This window comes from Pistacia vera, unplaced genomic scaffold, assembly GCF_008641045.1.
Source record: "Pistacia vera cultivar Batoury unplaced genomic scaffold, PisVer_v2 Contig127, whole genome shotgun sequence".
Taxonomy (NCBI): domain Eukaryota; kingdom Viridiplantae; phylum Streptophyta; class Magnoliopsida; order Sapindales; family Anacardiaceae; genus Pistacia; species Pistacia vera.
In genome coordinates this window covers 486,040-507,464 of record NW_022195325.1, presented here as the reverse complement: position 1 = coordinate 507,464, position 21,425 = coordinate 486,040, and the positions used below count along the sequence as shown (strand labels likewise).

At 30.8% G+C, this 21,425-nt stretch overlaps 1 protein-coding gene across 2 annotated transcripts; it reads left to right on the top strand.

Moving 5' to 3' along the window:
* The first annotated feature begins 1,293 nt into the window (after positions 1 to 1,293).
* Positions 1,294 to 11,323, top strand: LOC116121692 (F-box protein SKIP23-like). Of its 2 annotated transcripts, none has more exons than XM_031407628.1 (2): positions 1,294 to 2,196; positions 11,269 to 11,323. In XM_031407628.1, exon 1 carries the CDS (start codon positions 1,372 to 1,374, stop codon positions 2,164 to 2,166), a length of 795 nt encoding a protein of 264 aa, XP_031263488.1. In that variant the 5' UTR covers positions 1,294 to 1,371; the 3' UTR covers positions 2,167 to 2,196; positions 11,269 to 11,323. The 2 variants fall into 2 exon arrangements, with proteins under 2 accessions (XP_031263488.1, XP_031263489.1); XM_031407629.1 differs by lacking the exon at positions 11,269 to 11,323 and having other exon boundaries at positions 1,294 to 1,905; positions 2,034 to 2,204.
* Positions 11,324 to 21,425: the final 10,102 nt, after the last annotated feature.

Below are 21,425 nucleotides of genomic sequence, written 5' to 3'. Positions count from 1 at the left end.
TTATTGCTTGACCATTTTAACCCTTAAAATGTCACAAATGATTCTATGTAACTATTACTATAGAAAATCCCGTTATTACCCTCGGAAGGTGCTAGCCTCTTCGAATAATCATTTCTCTCTCTCATCTTCCTAACTTCCCAGGCCATTGGTGTGACCATGTAGGTCCGTGGATTAGCGTGAGCCGGTTTGGATGAATCCGGAAACCTCCAGAGGCCCAACGACTATGGTAAACATCTAGCAATGTGCCATAGCCCTAAACCACAATGAAGAAATACTTCATCGAACCATTTCAGTCATACGTACATGCAGGTAAAGTCCCTCCATTGAGATATCCTAATGAGTGTGGATTCATGAACGTCAAAATCCTAAACTCGATCTTCTACCGAATTGTCGATCAATATGTCCGAAACTTTCATCACAAACTACTTTTGTATGACTAATATAGACTCTGGCCAGAGATTCAATTTTCTGACATTTATCGATGTTCGTCAGGAACTCGAATCCAGATGGAGTCAGCGGTACTCCCGATCCTATATTTCCGAGTCAAGGATCCCCTCTTGACCATCGTTCGTTTCCCCATATGAACAACGCATGACCAAAAGGTTTATTGTACGAAACATGATTAGTTCGTATTATACACGTATGAACCATACGATCCATATCGGATCCGACTACAATGTCTCAGGTCAAAGGACTACATGTGCACTGATATAACCAAACGATAAATCATGACTACATGCTTTTCCAAGTGATTTGTCGTTATTCGGTCACGTTCGAAAAACAGTTCACCAACCGTTAATCCATACCAGCCTAGTGACATGACTATCTCGTCCTTGTACTTATATCAACTCATGATATCTTTGGAAGCATCCGGTATGCCTACTGTACAATATAGTTGCCCAAATTAATTGCTTCCGCAGGGAACCCTTTTCGATATTCATTACCTTTAAAGAATCATCTGGACAATTCATATACATACTTTATTTTAAATGCATGACTGAATAAAGGAGTCAATTTACATATATGAATTGAAGAACCTTTCTTCTATTATTAGATATATATAGATACAAGACAAAATGCTCTGAAACCGACAACACGAATGGTTTCTAGGGACACTACCTATACACTAACATCTATAACTCATTTCGACGTCAGTTCTCTCTCCACACCCCTCTCCCCCCCCGATCTCAAAATTTCCTTCTCAAACCCTCACACCTTACCCCTATGGCGACCTCTCTCTCGCCCAGTCCACCATATACTCCGCGAACCCTCGATCCACACAGCAACCGGCGAACGTGGGTCCTCAAACTCGAAGAATTGACCTCCGGCAAAGTCCGAGTCGGGGATCCTGTCTTTAAACTTTGTTCCGAAATGTTCTCTCAGTTGTTACCCAAATCTTTAAACTTGCTGGATTATCGAGTAAAGGAGATAATCAGAGTTTATAGACTTCAACTAGAGTCCAACAAGTTCGACCTTTCTTGTTTCAGAAAAGTGGTAATTTCTAATGAGGATGAGGTCGAACTCCAAGTTATGGCGTTAATTACAGGAGGCAAAGTGGGCTTATGGAGAAGTGAAAACAAAACCTGGACGAACATTGAGGTTGGAGGTAATGGATTATATTTTGAAGATGTTATTTATCACAAGAAGAAATTCTTCGCCACGGGTTCAGACGGACGTACAATAGCTGTGGATCCTAAATCTTTAAGTTTTTTCGAAGTGGCAGCTCCGGTGACAAAATCAAATCACAGATTAATCTCCCTGGTAAAATCGTTTGACGATTTGTTTTTGATCAACAAATATTGGTTAGAAAAGTATAACAAATTTGGATTGGGTTCTGGCGACGAGTGTGGCACTGTACGCGTGGATATTTTCAAGCTTGACGAAGAGAAGCGCGAGTGGACTCAGGTAAAGAATGGAATTATAGAAAATAAAGCGGTGTTTCTGGGTGAAGATTGTTCATTTTTTATTTCACCTGAAGAGTTTTCTGGGGTTAAGAGGAACTGTATTTATTTATATGATAAAGATTTCTCTAGGTTGGATTTTGATTACCCGGCAGTCTGTGTTGTGAACTTCTACAAGGAGGATGATAATGGCGGATGGAGCTATGGCATTTCGAGTTATTCCCAGATTTTCTGGCCTCCACCCACTTGGTTGAAGGTGGATTGATTCGTCTCCAATGTCATCGGCTATTTGTAAATATTATTTGTCAGGTTCTTGTGTTTTCTGTATATTGGCTTAATGTTTATTATAAGTTTTTGTTCCTAATCTTGATTAATATTTAAGTTATTATATTTAGGGTTCTTTTTTCCGACTATCATAGAAATAATATACATAGAAATAATATAAATATCTTATTGAATTGATAGTGTATATTAAATGTTACTTTTTACGCTAGTGGAATCTGAAATCATCATCAAACTAAATTTCTTGGTGATTTATATAAATAAATATTGAGATTCCATTAACAATTAGTTTAAAGATTCCAGTAAAGCCCATAGAGTTGTCAAATTAAAACGTCATGTGCCCAGCTGTCAGCTGTTAAACGATTGGTTGGTGTTTAGAAACTCTATTCCCAAAATGAATCAGGTTGAAATCAGGTCCACATACAATTTTCCATACGCGATAAGGACACGATACTTCTAAAACCGGAAAAGACAGTTGGAAAAATAACAGTTTCATCCCTAAATTTTGGTTCAAGTAACTTTTGTAGGAAGTTCAGGCAACGTTTTAGTACTTGTTAGTAAAGTTTTACTTAATCCATGTGATTAGCAAACCTCAGGACTAATGGGACTGATAAATACCAAATCTTTACTTAAAAATTCTTCAATTACATGTCATAATGGTTTAATAACATTTTAATATTTTTAGTTTTCGTCCACTACTGGTAAAAGACTCAAAAAACATATTAAAAGTTGATACGAGAATTCGCATTAACCAGAGAGATTTGATTGACCTTGGTGGAATCAGATCCGATGTGCGCATAACTTTATGAAAATCAGCAATGCAATACAAAAATGCTATAAATAAGGAACACAAATAGGTTTTTTAAGTGGTTCGACAAGTTGATACTTAAGCCTACGTCCACTTTTTCCCTTATTATTTGAGAGCACAAGAGAATATGTAAAATCCTATACTAATTTGCTAACCCCTCTCTCATAGTTTGATGGGATATTTATACAAGTTTTTGATAAAGGAAAGAGAGACAAATCTGGGTTGCGATAAGACTTGGCATGCAATCCCGTGATTTCAACGATTGAGTGCTAAGATAGCGCTGCCAACAATATGGATCTTATCTCTTCCGAAGTATGAGAGATTGAAGCTTATCCTTGATCTGTCGAACAACTGTTAAGATTGGTCGCTGTGATGAGCTTTAACTGGGTCGAGCTTACTCTAGATCGTACTAAATCTGGGTCCAATTATTTTGGGTCGTGCTAATTTTGGGTCGGACTACAATTCCTCGAGCTTCTGGGATCTGCAGGCTGTTTGACAAAATCACACACAACAAGAGTAAATACAATTTTCCATTAATTATCATATGTATTGAAAATAACAAATTACTTCATGTTATTATGTTTCATTAGAATTTTCATCATCAGAGGACAACATATGTTTTACTTAATCCATCAAATTAATAAGAAGTTCAACAGAAAATTAATGATAGAAGAAAAATTGTCATTTTCGGAGGAGGAATTTTTTATGACATACATAATCAACTCTGATAATAATAATAATAATAACCAAAAGGTTATTGATCCCTTTCAATCGTTTTGACATTTCTCTTGTCTATCTTATTAAGATTGTTTTAATTCTTAATATTAAAATTCAGAAGAAAGAGTCAGGAATGCCCCTGATCCATTATTAAGAGTCAGGAATGCCCCTGATCCATTATTTTTTCTGTAACGTTGGTTAAGTTTAGGATACGTTTTGCAAGTTTTTGAAAAGATTATCTTTAATTAAATATTGATGAATGAAAACCAAGGAATTTTCTTTACTCTTATCTATTCTGGTCTCATTCTTTCATTCTTTATACTATTTCCATTTACCCAAAAAAAGATGTTATAAGCTGTTGTACGATTCCGTACTTTAAAAATAAAAAATAAAAAAACTTGATGCTAAGTAATAAGAAGCAAAAAGGTCGGTTAGCCATCCCTGGCCGGTTTTTTATTTGGCTGTTTAAGGGGTGTTGTTGGGTGAACATTGTGGCTTCCTTACTTTCTTTTGTTAGGCGGCGTCCGTTGCCAGATTAGGGTCATGCTTTTTCGGGTTCGTCCTACTTAGTTTGTAATTTTTTATTTATTTATATAATTACCAATTACCCAAACAAAAAAAGATGGCATGATCTATGAGAAAGAAAAACTCTTAAAAAGCTAAAGGTTATAATCATGTCATTATTGATGACAAATTGGATTTAATAATTTTAAGAAATTTAATAAATGCACACTTGTCCATAACTTTGTTTTAGAGTAATTTATTGTGTTTAGGAAACGGTGTACATGCAATCTTGAGTTGTTATAATTTATTTATGTAGTCTTGATCAACAGTTTTTAGTAATTTGGTGTCTTCCTTTTTATCTGTTTGAGTTTATTATATTCTAGTAAAACTAGGAAACATAATACCAAAATCGAGTAATTAATTAACTAAATAATGAGATATTTAAAACAGAATGCCAGCTAACAGATAATTTCCAATAAAAATTGAACTCAAATTAAAATTTGGGAACTAATGAATTCGATTCCTTGTCAAATACTGATTATCTCTAACCAACTATACACACTATTTAATACAATAAACTGATCAAACTCTCAGCTTCTATAATTGTTTTCAAGAAAGAAAGTTTCCTCTTTTATTTTCTTCTGTTTTCTCTTCGTTCCATTCAGTAAACCAATCTTTTCAAGCAACAAAGTATTGTCTTTCACTTTCTCATTGTTTTCTCATCATTCCATTGAGAAAAACGAACCCATCACCATGACAGAGATCATGATTGAGACAGCAGAACAGGACTTCTTGAAGAACAATTTTGCTTCTGCTTTCAAGTGGGCTTCATTGGCGATGCTGTTGGATCCTTTCTACGGATCAGTTGATATCTATGCGGAGGCTTACCGAATTCACTTTTCTTCACTCAAGAAAACAAGTACTGGTGAAATGGACTTGTATGGTGTTCTTGGCTTCAAAGAACCCTTCTCATCAGTTTCTTGTGAGACGATCACTCATGAGTTTGTTCGACTTGCGAACATGATTAAGCCTGAGAAACATAACTCTGCTGCGGCTCCAGGAGCTTTGAAGCTTATAACCAACGCTTGGGAGATTCTAGGCGAACCCGATACCCGTCGCAGTTACGATATTCGCGCTGGTTTATTGGCACCGAGTCAGCCATTGAAGAAGAGAGGAAGTGTTGTTTCTTTGGCACAAAGTCAGCCAGTGACGAAGAATACAGGAAGTGGTGGTTTACTAGTATCGCCTCAGCTAATGAAGAGGAGAGATAATGCTGGTTTCTTGGCACCGAGTTGTCCAGTGATGAAGAAGAGAGGAACTGCTATTTCTTTGGCACCAAGTCAGCCAGTGACGAAGAAGACAGGAAGTGGTGGTTTACCAGCATCGCCTCAGCTAATGAAGAGGAGAGATAATGCTAGTTTCTTGACACCGAGTTGTCCAGTGATGAAGAAGAGAGGAAGGGCAGTAGGCGAACGAGTTTCCCAAGGGGTTGAGACTTCTAAATACAGTTTGACAAGTTATGTCTAGGGTTATGGTTTTGAGTTTTTCTTGGAGAGAAGTACTTTGTTCTAATTAGTTATGAGTACGTAGTTTATTTGTGAAGGCTTTTTATTCGATATGAATGTAATTTTCTTGATGACAATGAGTTACTAGAAAAGTTCTTGCCTGTTTTTCTCTTAATCATGTTGACACAGTTTCAATTATGGTTAAGGTTGGGTTAGAGTTCTTGGAAAGAGGTACTTTTATTTGATATGAATGTTGACCTATTTCAATTATGTTTCTAAGTATTATGTAATTTATATGTTTTTTTCTTTTGTTTCCTTCACAAGAGATAGATATACATATAGATTTTTGTTTTCTTTTAACATACTTAATCATCATCATATGAAAACAATTATGTGCTTCTGCTGTTGCATCCTTTTTACGGATCAGTTGAACTCTATGCGGAGTCATGTCGTATTCACTTCGCTTCAGTACTCAAGGAGAGACTGACTTGTATGGTGTTCTTCGCTTCAAAGAACCCTTCTCATCAGTTTCTTGTGAGATGATTACGCATGAGTTCGTTCAACTCGCAAAGATGATTAAGCGTGAGAAACATCACTCCGCTGCGGCTCCAGGAGCTTTGAAGCTTATAACCAACGCTTCGGAGATTCTTGGAGAACCCGATACCAGTCGCAGCTATGATGTTCGAGCTGGTTGTTGGCACCGAGTCAGACATGCAGTGATGAAGAAGAGACAGAAAAGAGTTTCCCATCGGGTTGAGACTTCCAAATTCAATTTGACAAGTTATGATTATGGTTAGTTTGGAACACATTATAATTCGTTAATTTTATCTAGTCTATTTTGCAAGACTTTTGTTCGATATCAATGCAACTTTTTGATGACGAGGAGTTAATTAAGTTCAATAGCACCAAAGGAAAGTTGAATTGATATGCAAGAAAATAACAAATAAAAAAAGGAAAAGAATTAAAAAAAGTTAAGCTGCTAATTACCTATTGGAGAGTCAATTACAGAATGTAGTTCCCATTAGATTCTAAGAACCTCAAATTTTGATGAACGGGAGAGACTTTGCTTGCCCAGATTTGTTTAAGGGACAACAGATGACATGATTCGTCCCAACCCTCCCTGTCCTATAAGCTTTGGACACACCCATAAGACTCGAGTGACCAAGATGTGGCACGTGGGAAAACTATGAAACCTGTTAATGAATTAAAACAAATAAATATAATATCATTTGTAAATAAATAGATGCAGTTGAACTTTTACAAAATAAACGTATAATATCAAAATTTTTCATATCTTTTACAATCCAAAAAATGAAATAAATACTTGATAAAGAAACATAAACTTTGCAACGGAAAATAAAATACAACTATGACACATATGATGAAATGAAGTTGTGTGACTCAACCTTGACTGAGATTTACTTCTCTGCACGATATCCTTCTTGATCGGGGTAGGGATGGAAAAGAAAAACATTTAAAAATGAGGGGTAAGCCATAATGCACAGTGAGTGGAGAATAGGTTAGTATGCAACAAAATATTTCAATATTCAATAAAACATTTATGCTCATAAAATCTCATTTTCATAAACACATTTTATAATATAAACCATTTTTCATAACCAATGCTGAAATCTCTCACTACAAAAGTTTCATTTTGAAAACTTTTATGGTAACAAATCAATACTCATGTTCTCTAAAAAAATCATTTCTAAAAACATTTCATATACAATAGCACTTGCATTAATAAATTTAAATTTTAAATTCATGATATACATATACATATCCAAATCACCTCTCAATTACCCGTAAAATCTCTCATCCAACTAGTACTAGGGAAAAATCTATCCAACCCAGCAACATCATGGGGGGGATGGATACTATATATGGTGGTTTGAAAACTACTATCATCAATATACATACCTTTAACTCATCATTTTACATAAATCTCATGTCTTCATTCATTAAGAAAACATATAACATAACATTGAATTCTCATGTGTATAAGGCTAAAATGCAAGTTTTCAATATGATTTCATAATAACACTTCAGCTCAATTTTTATGTTATCAATAACAATTTTCACCTTTTTCTCTAACATTGGTTAAGTTTAGGATATGTTTTGCAAGTTTTGAAAAAAATTATCTTTAATTAAATATTAATGAATGAAAACCAAGGAATTTTCTTTACTCTTATCTATTCCCTTCTTGGGGTCTTATTCTTTCATTCTTTATATTTCCATTTACCCAAAAAAAGATGTTATAACTTGGTGTACTACAGTGTAATTTAAAAATAAAAATTAAAAAAAAAAACTTGATGTTAAGTAAAAAAACTTGTTGTGTGGGTGTACATTCTGGCTTCCTTGCTTTCTGTTGTTAGGCGGCGTCCCTTCGTACTTTTTCGGTTCATCCTGCTTTGTTTGTAAATTTTTACTTTTTATATAATTACCAATTACCCAAACAAAAAAAGATGGCATGATCTATGAGAAAGAAAAACTCTTAAAAAGCTAAAGGTTATAATCACGTCATTATTGATGACAAATTGGATTTAATAATTTTAAGAAATTTAATAAATGCGCACTTGTCCATAACTTTAATTTAGAGTAATTTTGTGTTTAGGAAACGGTGTACATGCAATCTTGAGTTGTTATAATTATTTATGTAGTCTTGATCAACAGTTTTTAGTAATTGGTGTCTTCCTTTTTATCTGTTTGAGTTTATTATATCTAGTAAACTAGGAAACATGTATTAAATAGAGATCTATATACAAACTTTTCATGGAAACTTCTTGAGATAAAGAAGAAAGGTAATTATAATCAGAGTGGGATTAAAAATGCTAAAATCGAGGATAAATCGAGTAATTAATTAACTAAATAATGAGATATTTAAACATAATGCCAGCTAACATAGCCAAGGGTAATTTATTAACCCAAGGGTCCTGAATTTAACGTTCCCTTTTACGTTAGCGGCATCTGAAATCATAATCAAACTAAATATCTTGTGATTTTATAAATAAATATTGAGATTCCATTAACAAATTTTAAGATTCCAGTAAAGCCCATAGAGTTGTCAAATTAAAACGTCCTGTGGCAGCTGTCAGCTGTTAAACGATTGGTTGGTGATTAGAAAGTCTATCCCAAAATGAATCAGGTTGAAATCAATTCCACATACATTAGGGGAAAAATTGGTTCCCTGTGTTTTTTTAGGTACTCGATAAGGACAATTCTCCTAAAAACGGAAAAGACAGTTGGAAAATAACAGTTTCATCCCTAAATTTTCGTTTAACTAGTTTACTCTTGCAGGAATTTTAGTAACGTTTTAGTACTTGTTAGTAAAGCTTTACTTAATCCCTGTGATTAGCAGACCTCAGGACAAAGTTGTGACTGATAATACCAAATCTTCACTTTACATGTCATAATGGTTTTAATACATTTTAATATTTTTAGTAAAAGACTCAAAAACATATTAGAATCAATACAATTTTCCATTAATTATCATATTTTATTAAAATAACAAATTATTTCATGTTATTATGTTTCTAGAATTTTCATCATCAGTGTATAACATATGTTTTACTTAATCCATTAAATTAACAGAAGTTCATCTGAACATTGATGATAGAAGAGAAATTTGTGTGACATACATAACAACTTGATAATAATAATAACCAAAAGTTATTAGAACATCTTTAAAAGACTCTTTATATGACTAAACTTTTTATTATAAAAGTTTATTTATAAAAACTAGTACAACAAACTTTTATCCTTTAAATTTAAATTAAAAAGTAGTTGACTCTCCACATTTAGAGAGTCAAATTTCATTTTCTATCATAATTTTAATTAAATTATAAGTTTCTATGTTTTTATTATTAATTATCTCTCTTATTAAATCTTTCTTGAAAATAAACATCTTCATTAAATTTAAAGAGTCATTTGGATTTAAAATAAAATTGTGTTATTATATTAGAAATTGATAAGATATTCTTTATTTATATGAAAGATTTTATTTAAAAAAAGCACAATTGGAGATGCTCTTAATCCTTTCAATCACCCTTTTGACATTTCTCTTGCTATCTTATTAAGATTTTTTAATTCTTACTATTAAAATTCAGAAGAAGAGTGAGGAATGCCCTGATCCTTATCTTTTCTCTAACGTTGGTTAAGTTTAGGATATATTTTGCAAGTTTTTGAAAAAATTATCTTTAATTAATATTAATGAGTGAAAACCTAGGAATTTTCTTATTCTTATCTATAGAGACTCCCTTCTGGGTTTCATTCTTTCATTCTTATACTATTTCCATTTACCCAAAAAAGATGTTATAACTTGGTGTACTACAGTGTAATTTAAAAAAAAAAAAAAAAATCGTGATGCTAAGAAGTGAAAAGATTGGTTATCCATCCCTGGCCGGTTTTTTTGGTGCTATTTAAGGGGTGTGTAAGTGTGTAATTCTGGCTCCCTTGTTTTCTTTTGTTAGGCGACGTCTCTTCTGTTTAGGTCGTGTTTTTTTGGATTCGTCCCGCTAATTTATAATTCTATTTTTTTTATATAATTACCAGTTACCCAAACAAAAAAGATGGCAACATGATCTATGAGAAAGAAAAACTCTTAAAAAGCTAAAGGTTATAATCATTTCATTATTGATGACAAATTGGATTTAATAATTAAATTTAATAATGTACACTTGTCTATAACTTTAATTTAGAGTAATTTTGTGTTTAGGAAACGGTGTACATGCAATCTTGAGTTGTTATAATTTATTATGTAGTCTTGATCAACAGTTTTTAGTAATTTGGTGTCTTCCTTTTATCTTTTGAGTTTATTATATTCTAGTAAAACTAGGAAACATAATGCTAAAATCGAGTAATTAATTAACTAAATAATGAGATATTTAAAACAGAATGCCAGCTAACAGATAATTTCCAATAAAAATTGAACTCAAATTAAAATTTGGGAACTATGAATTCGATTCCTTGTCAAATACGATTATCTCTAACCAACTATACACACTATTTATACAATAAACTGATCAAACTCTCGTTTCTATAATTGTTTTCAAGAAAGAAAGTTTCCTCTTTATTTTCTTCTGTTTTCTCTTCGTTCCATTCAGTAAACCAATCTTTTCAAGCAACAAAGTATTGTCTTTCACTTTCTCATTGTTTTCTCATCATTCCTTTGAAAAAACGAACCATCACCATGACAGAGATCATGATTGAGACAGCAGAACAGGACTTCTTGAAGAACAATTTTGCTTCTGCTTTCAGTGGGCTTCATTGGCGAGGCTGTTGGATCCTTTCTACGGATCAGTTGATATCTATGCGGAGGCTTACCGAATTCACTTTTCTTCACTCAGAAAACAAGTACTGGTGAAATGGACTTGTATGGTGTCTTGGCTAAAACCCTTTCATCAGTTTCTTGTGAGACGATCACTCATGAGTTTGTTCGACTTCGAACATGATTAAGCCTGAGAAACATAACTCTGCTGCGGCTCCAGGAGCTTTGAAGCTTATAACCAACGCTTGGGTTTGATTCGTCTCCAATGTCATCGGCTATTTGTAAATATTATTTGTCAGCTTCTTGTGTTTTATGTATATTGGCTTAATGTTTATGGAGTATAAGTTTTTTTCCGACGATCATAGAAATAATATAAATATCTTATTGAATTGACAGTGCATATTAAATGTTACTTTTTACGCTAGTGGAATCTGAAATCATCATCAAACTAAATTTCTTGGTGATTTATATAAATAAATATTGAGATTCCATTAACAATTAGTTTAAAGATTCCAGTAAAGTCCATAGAGTTGCCAAATTAAAACGTCATGTGCCCAGCTGTCAGCTGTTAAATGATTGGTTGGTGTTTAGAAACTCTATTCCCATTATGAATCACGTTGAAATCAAGTCCACATACAATTTTCTATACGTGATAAGGACGCAATACTCCTAAGAAGGGAAAAGACAGTTGGAAAAATATCAGTTTCATCCCTAAATTTTGGTTGAAGTAAGCTTGACGCTTGTAGGAATTTTAAGTAACGTTTTAGTACTTGTTAGTAAAGTTTTACTTAATCCCTGTGATTAGCAAACCTCAGGACTAAGTTGTGACTGATAAATACCAAATCTTTACTTAAAAACTCTTCAATTACATGTCATAATGGTTTGATAACATTTTAATATTTTTAGTTTTCGTCGACTACTAGTAAAATACTCAAAAAACATATTAAGAGTTGTTGATACGAGAATTCACACTAACCAGAGAGATCTGATTGACCTTAGTAGAATCAGATTAGATGTGTGTGTGACTTTATGAAAATCAGCAATGCAATACAAAAATGTTGTAATTAAAGAACGCAAATAATTTTTTTAAGTGGTTCGGCAAGTTGATACTTAAGCCTACGTCCACTTTTTCTCTTATTATTTGAGAGCTTACAAGAGAATATGTAAAATCCTATACTAATTTGCTAACCCCTCTCTCATAGTTTGATGGGGTATTTATACAAGTTTTTGATAAAGGAAAGAGAGACAAATCTGGATTGCGATCAGACTTGGTATGCAGTCTCATGATTTCAACAATTGAGTGCTAAGATCACGCTACCAACAATATGGATCTCATCTCTTCCGAAGTATCAAAGATTGAAGCTTATCCTTGATCTATCTAACAGCTGTTAAGATTGGTCGCTGTGATGAGCTTTAGTTAGGTCAAGCTTACTCTGGATCGTACTGAATCTAGGTCTAGTTATTTTGGGTTGTGTTAATTTTGGGTCAGACTACAATTTTGCGAGCTTCTAGGATCTGCAGGCTTTCTGACAAAATCACACACAACAAGAGTAAATACAATTTTCCATTAATTATCATATGTATTTAAAATAACAAATTACTTCATGTTATTATGTTTCATTAGAATTTTCATCATTAGTGGATAACATATGTTTTACTTAATCCATTAAATTAATAAGAACTTCAACATAAAATTAATGATAGAAGAAAATTGTCATTTTTGGGGGAGGAATTTTTTATGACATACATAATCAACTCTGATAATAATAATAATAATAACAATAATAACCAAAAGGTTATTGATCCCTTTCAATCACCGTTTTGACATTTCTCTTGTCTATCTTATTAAGATTGTTTAAATTCTTAATATTAAAATTCAGAAGAAAGAGTCAGGAATGCCCCTGATCCATTATNAAGCAATATAAATAACCCTAAAATAATAAAGTCTTAATAATCCAACTAATGCCCAACATAAGGAATAATAACATCAATTAACCAAAACTAATGACAATAACATAAAAATAACGCTGCTACTCAACGCCCCATGCTATAATCCTTTGCCCATGCAGGAGCTTGCTGAGTCCTTATAGGATAACTTCCTACTACTCCATCCTCGCTAGCCTCTCCTCTTGCTGGGTTCCTATCAATACTCCCTTGTTCCACTTCAATCTTGTCCTCAAGGTTGTGAGACAACTTCCTGTAGATAGCCTTGAATGCTGCAGCATCCTCCCAAGAGGTGTCTTCTAGCGGTAGGCCATGCCATTGAACTAACAGTTGTGGCACATCAACCCCCTTACATGACACAATTTGGTGGCCAAGCACGGCGAGGGGAGTGATGTGTGGCTGTCCTCGGTAGACCAAAGGAGGTAATTGCAAGGGTGTGACTGTCGGAACAGCCAAACACGATTTTAGCAAAGACACAAGAAATACGGGCTATATTTTGGACCCTTCCGGCAAAGCCAACTTGTAAGCAACTTTGCCAACCCGCTTTAGAATTGCAAAGGGTCCATAGTATTGCCGCTCGAGACTCACCGATAGTTGACGATAAGGGTGCAATTTCAGGTACACCTGCTGACCCACTTCAAATTCCATAGGTTGCCTGCATTTGTCAGCTTGGCTAACCATACGTTGCTGAGTGTGACCCAAGTTTTCCTTTAACTCTTTCAAAATGCGGTCACGGGAGCTAAGTTCAAAGTCTACTACATCCACATTTGATTCACCCAGCACATAAGGTCAGATCACCGGAGGCTTCCTGCCATACACTAGAAGTAAAAGGTGCGGTTCTGGTTGAAGTGTGGAATGAAGTGTTATAGTAGAATTCTGCCTAGGGAAGGAAATCCAACCACTTATCCTACTGGTCCATCACAAAGTAGCGCAAGTATTACTCAAGGAACTGATTTGTTACCTCTGTTTGGCCGTCCGTTTGCGGATGATAAGCTTAACTGTGGAAGAGGGTGGTGCCATTGAGCTGAAACAATTCTTGCTAAAAGTTGCTCCAAAAGACAAGGTTCCAATCACTGAGAATTGTCTTAGGTAAGTTGTGGAGTTTATAAACTAAATGAACAAACAAAGTAACAACTTTGGCTACCGTAAACCCACGGCGGAAGGGTCCAAAATGCACATATTTGGTCAAGCGATCTACCACCACTAAGATGACCAAAAACTCAGATGACAAAGGCAACCCCGTGTAAAATCGAGAGCTACCTCCTCCCAAATCTGAGCTGGTATAGGCAAGGGTTGTAGAAGGCCCCCAGCAGAGCAAGCTTGGTACTTGGCCTGATTACACACATGACACCCTTGAATGAAATCCTTGACGTCTTTGCCCATATTACACCAGCAAAAGTTTAAAGCCAGTGTAATTAGAGTTTTTCGGTAACCACTATGACTGCCCAAGGGTGTGGCATGAAACTCCATGAGAAGTTTTGTTGCCTCAAGGATCCCACTGTTGGAACCACCACATGACCATGATAAAACAATAATCTGTCATGAAGACTATAACCAGGAGGCCCTATGGTGTTGCTATGAAAGTCGGCTAGTAAAGTCGCACAATGAGCATCTGCTGCTAAACTGTCGCAGATGTTTTGTAAAATTTCAAAAGTAGGAACTAACAAGGCTAAAAAAGATTACTCGACCGAAGGTAGTTCATCAGCAAATTGGTGCAAAAGGGCATCGAATGTGATGTTGTCCTTTCCCCGCTTATAACTCACTACAAAATCAAAATCCAATAATTTAACCAAATAAGTTTGTTGTTCAGGGGTTTGAACTACCTATGTAAGGAGGTTGCAGAGGCTTTGCTGATCGGTACAAATGATAAACTTGCGGCCCAACAAATATTGGCGCCAGCACACAATTGTTTCAGTAATAGCACATAATTCCCTGGCATACGCAGAGGTGCGTTCCATCCTCGAAGATAACTTCTTACTAAAATAGGCAATTGGATGCTTGTGCTGCATGAGTACCGCCCCAATACCTTGCCCAGAGACATTAGTTTCAATCACTAAAGTCTCAGCAAAATTCGGCAAGGCAAGTACAGGTGCCTCAGTCATGGCACACTTCAGGTTGTCAAATGCTTGTTGTGCTTCCATAGTTCAGCAAAATTTATCTTTTTGTAGGAGGGACATTAGTGGTGCTGCAATGTGAGCATACCCATGCACAAACCGGCGATAATACCCTATCAAACCCAAAAACCCCCTCAACTGGCAAACATTGGTCGAAGTTGACCACCTTGCCATGGCTTGAATCTTGGAGGGATTCGGCTCAACCCCTGCGCCTAAGACAATATGGCCCAAGTAATCAATTCGGCTAACCCCGAACAAGCACTTTCCTCGATTGGCATAAAATTGATGAGCTTGTAAGCAATTAAGGACCACAGTTAGATGTTCAATATGTTTAGCCTCCCCCTTATTGTAAACCAGAATATCGTCAAAGAAGATGATAACAAATTTCCATAGGTATGGTCGAAAAAGATCATTCGTGACAGCCTGAAAAGTGGTTGAGGCATTGGTAAGGCCGAAAGGCATCACCACGAATTCGTAGTGGCTGTCATGGGTCCAAAAAATCATCTTTTCAATATCAGACTCTACTATCCTTATCTGGTGGTAACCCAAACGCAAATCAATTTTGGTAAAAATTGTTGTGCCAAATAATTCATCAAGCAATTCATCGACAGTAAGGATTGGGAATTTGTCTGGCTCTATCAACTGATTAAGAGCCTGATAGTCCACACAAAATCACCAAGACCCATCCCGCTTTTTCACCAACAAGACTAAGGATGAAAAGGGGCTTCGGCTTGGTCGAATAATGCCACTAGCAAGCATGTCATGGACCATGTGCTCCAACTCCCCTTTCTGGAAGTGAGGGTAACGATAAGGACGCACACTAACTGGTTTAGCACTTGACCGGAGCGGAATATGATGATTATAGGCCGTTGAGGAGGCAACCTAGAGGGAGTATCAAAAACTAAGAGAGGAGAGTGGTTGGTTAAACTGTAAAGGTGATAAGTATCAACCACTGAATGTACCCGAAGAAGTCGTTCCAATTGGTGCAAGTGAAAGGGTTCTACACTCTGTGATTGTTTACCTTGCAAGGTCAAGGCATGGCCGAACCAAGTGAAGGACATAGTGAGGGCTTTGTAATCCATAACAACTAGCCCCAAGGTGGCTAACCACTGCACCCCTAACACCATATCAACCCCACAGATTGGAAGAACAAACAAATCAACAGGAAAGAAATGACCATCTAACTCCAAGGCAACCCCCGAGCACACTCTTGAACAACTCAAAGTATCCACATTACCAATGAGCACTTGAAAATGGGAGGAAGAAACAATAGGGAGACCCAAATGAATAGCAACCCGCTCCTATAAGAAGTTGTGAGTAGACCCCCTATCCACCAATACCTCCGTCAGTTTGCCCCTAATATTCCCATGCAATCGGATTGTACTAGGATTGCGTTGCCCTATGAGTAGGGGTGAGCGGTTCCGGGTACCCTGCATTTTTCGGGGGAACCGGAACCAGAACCGCACAGTGCAGGTTCTTCAATTCAAGGAACCGGAACCTAAAATACAGGTTCCGGTTCCTTTCCAGGGTACCTATAAAAAATCAATACCCCCTATTAGTTTAAAATAACAAAAACGCCTTATAAGTTTCAAATACACCCTAACAAATTTTCATTATTCCTTCATTTGTGTCCAATGTAACTCATAACCTGTAATCTCTAAGCAACACTTGAATTCAATCAATCATCCAATTCACATAAAATTCGTCAATCAAAACCAAAACACAAACCATTATCATATAATTCACATAAAATAAATTATTTAATATTTATAATTTATTAATTTAAGTTATAAGGTCAATTGGGTATTATAAAATAACCATATAATTTAGTAAATTTAATATTAGAAATAGTAATGTATAATTAAATAAGTGATCATACTACAATGTAAATTGTAATGTTATAATTAATTAAGTAATATACATATTTATTATAATGTAATATTTAATTAATTAAATTGTAATCATTTAATTAAGTATTATAATATGTTTATAATAGAATGTTATAATAATTAAATAATCATCCATAAATTTATAATTAATGTTATAATCAATAAAATTATAATAATTTCATTAAGTATGTGTAAATTAGAAATTACTAAGTTTAATATAATGTCATAATCATTAAGTAATCATTTAATTATGTAATGTATATTAATTATATGATCATACTTAATATTATAATGTAATGTTATAATGAATTAAGTAATCATACTATAAACTATAATTTAATATTATAATTAATTAAATTTCAATCATTTAATAAATATTAATGCTTATAATGGAATGTTATAATGATTAAGTATTCATATTTAAATATATAAAGTAATGTTATAATTAATTAAATTTTAATCGTTTAAAGTAATGTAATAGTATAGTAAATTATTAATGTATATGTAATGTTATAAATTCAAACTAATTAGTAATTAGTGATCATTTAACTATATAAGTTTAATTAAGTAAGTGATCATAATATAATGTATATAATAATATTATAATTTAATTGAGTAATTATTAACTATAATGTAAGTTTAATTAATGTTTATAATGAAATGTTTATAAGGTAATGTTATAATTAATTAAATTTCTTATCATTTAATTAAGTATTATGCTAATGTTTATGCAGTAAATTAGTAATACTAATGTTTAAAATATAATATCAAACTCATAATCAATAAGTAACATTTAATTATGTAATGTTTATTATTATATGATATCATAATAGTATAATGTAATGTTATAATGAATTAAGTAATCATACTATAAATCTATAATTTAATATTAAATTAATTAAATTTCAAATCATTTAATAATATACTAATTGATAAATGGAATGTTATAATTGATTAAGTAATCATATATAAATATAAAGATAATGTTTAATTAATTAAATTTTTTAATTTAATAGTAATGAATAATTAGTAAATTAGTAAATTACTAATGTTTAAATGTAATGTTATAAATTCATAACTAATTAGTAATTATGTAATCATTTAACTATATAATGTTATAATTAAGTAAGTGATCATAATATATAATGTAATATAATAATATTAAATTTATTTGAGTAATTATTTAACTATAATGTAATGCTTAATTAACGTTTATAATGAAAGTTTATAAGGTAATGTTATAATTAATTAAATTTTTTATTCATTTAATAATATTGTGCTAATGTTTATGTAGTAAATTAGTAATTACTAATGTTTAAAACATAATATCATAACTCATAATCAATTAAGTAATCATTTAATAGAATGTTATATTAATTATATGATCATTCTATAATATTATAATGTAATGTTATAATGAATTAAGTAATCATACTATAATCATAATTTAATATATAATTAATTAAATTTCAAATCATTTGATTAATATACTAATGTTTATAATGGAATGTTATAATGGTAAGTAATATATTATAAATATATAAGGTAATGTTATAATTAATAAATTTTTAATCGTTAATTAAGTAAGTAATAATATAGTAAATTACTAATGTTTATAATGTAATGTTATAAATTCATAAATAAATAAGTAATTATGTAATCATTTAACTATGTAATGCTATAATTAAGTAAGTGATACATATATATAATGTTAATAAAAAATTAATTTAATTGAGTAATTATTTAACTATAATGTAATGTTATAATGTTTATAATGAAAAGTTTATAAGGTAATGTTATAATTAATTAATTTCTTATCATTTAATAAGTATTGTGCTAAGTTTATGTAGTAAATTAGTAATTACTAATGTTTTAAACATAATATCATAACATAATCAATTAAGTAATCATTTAATTATGTAATGTTATATTAATATATGAATACTATAATGTATAATGTAATGTTAATGAATTAAGTAATCATACTATAAATCTATAATTTATTATAATATATTAAATTTCAAATCATTTGATAATTAGTAATGGTTATAATAGAATGTTATATGATTAAGTAATCATATTATAAATATATAAGATAATGTTATAATTAATTAAATTTTTAATCGTTTAATTAAGTAATGTAATATAAGTAAATTAGTAAATTACTAAGGTTAAATGTAATGTTATAAATTCATAACTAATTATGTAATTATGTAATCATTTAACTATGTAATGCTATAATTAAGTAAGTGATCATATATATAATGTAATATAATAATATTATAATTTATTTGAGTATATTAACTATAATATAATGCTTAATTATGTTTAAATGAAATGTTTATAAGGTAATGTTATAATTAATTAAATTTTTATCATTTAATTAAATATTGTGCTAATGTTTATGTAGTAAATTAGTAATACTAATGTTTAAAACATATATCATAACTCATAATCAATTAAGTAATCATTTAATTATGTAATGTTATATTAATTATATGATCATACTATAATAGTATAATGAATGTTATAATGAATTAAGTAATATATTAAATCTATAATTTAATTTATAATTAATAAATTTCAATCTTATAATATACTAATTTTTAATGGAATGTTATAATGATTAGATATATTATAAATAATAGGTAAGGTTATATTAAATTTTAATTGTTTAATTAAGTATGTATTAATATTTTATATTTTTTGTAAATTATTAATGTTTATAATGTAATGTTATAAATTCGTAACTAATTAAGTAATTATGTAATCATTAACTATGTAATGCTATAAGTAAGTAAGTGATAATAATATATATATAATATTATAATATTATAATTTAATTGAGTAATATTTAACTATAATGTAATGTTTAATTAATGTTTATAATGAAATGTTTATAAAGTAATGTATAATTAATTAAATTTCTTATAATTTAATTAAGTATTGTGCTAATGTTTATGTAGTAAATTAGTAATTACTAAGTTTAAAACATATCTATATAACTCATAATCAATTAAGTAATCATTTAATTATGTAATGTTATTAATTATATGATCATACTATAATAGTGTAATGTAATGTTATAATGAATTAAGTAATCTACTATAAATTCATAATTTAATATTATAATTAATTAAATTTCAAATCATTTGATAATATGTAATGTTTATAATGAAATGTTATAATTGATTAAGAGTATATTTATTAAATATAAGGTAATGTTATAATTAATTAAATTTTTAATCGTTTAATTAGTAATGTAATAATATAGTAAATTAGTAAATTACTAATTTTTATAATGTAATGTTATAAATTCATAACTAATTATGTAATATGTAATCAGTTAACTATGTAATACTATGATTAAGTAAGTGATCATAATATATAATGTAATATAATAATATTATAATTTAATTGAGTAATATTTAACCATAATGTAATGCTTAATTAATGTTTATAATGAAATGTTTATAAGATAATATTATAATAATTAAATTTCTTATCATTTAATTAAGTATTGCTAATGTTTATGTAGTAAATTAGTAATTACTAATATTTATAATATGACATAATCAATTAAGTAATTATTTAATATGTAATGTTAATTAATTATATAATCATACTATAATGTAATTTATAGTAAATTAACTATAAGTAATCATACTATAAATTTTAGTGTAATATATAATTAATTAAATTTTAATCATTTAATAAGTTGTATTAATGTTTATAATAAATGTTGTAATTGATTAAGTAATTATACTATAATCTATAACGTAATGCTATAATTAATTAATTTCAATTATAAGTCAATTAATTAACTATTTAATTATGTTATAACTTTAAGTCAATTAATTAAGTAGTAATCAATTAATATAATGTTATAATTAATTATACTATAAATCAATTAAGTAATGTTATAAAATTATAATTAATTAAGTAATCATTTAACTATAATGTAATGTTATATTAATTAAGTATGATATTTAATTAGTAATTAAATTATTAATGTTATCAATTTATCTATATAATAATTAATTAATTACTAATTTATTTAATAATACTTAGAACTTGATAATTGAAGTAAATAACTAAATATTATTACTCAATCAAATATATTATTTATTCAAAATTATTCTTTAATAACATTAAAAATATAAAACACTTTTAATTGGATCATAATTCCAATATTCAATTATGATCAAAACTTAATTTAATGTATTATAATATATTAAAGCTTTTAATATGGTGTAATTTATATGTAATAAGTATAATTGTATTCTTATATTTATTTAATTAGGTTATTCTAAAAATTTAACTTTTTTCTATTTTAAATTTTTTTATATGTAAAATAATAGAAACTCCCCCATTATTTACATTTCACAAATATTTCATTATAGTCCAGGTTCCAATATAGGTTCTAAACAGGTTCCAAAAACAGGTTCCAAAACAGGTTCCAAAGTAGGTTCCAAATAGGTTCCAAAACAGGTTC

What these genes read in the sequence shown, in the direction of transcription:
- LOC116121692 (XM_031407628.1), top strand. Translation starts at nt 1,372, where the DNA reads ATGTTCTCTCAGTTGTTACCCAAATCTTTAAACTTGCTGGATTATCGA.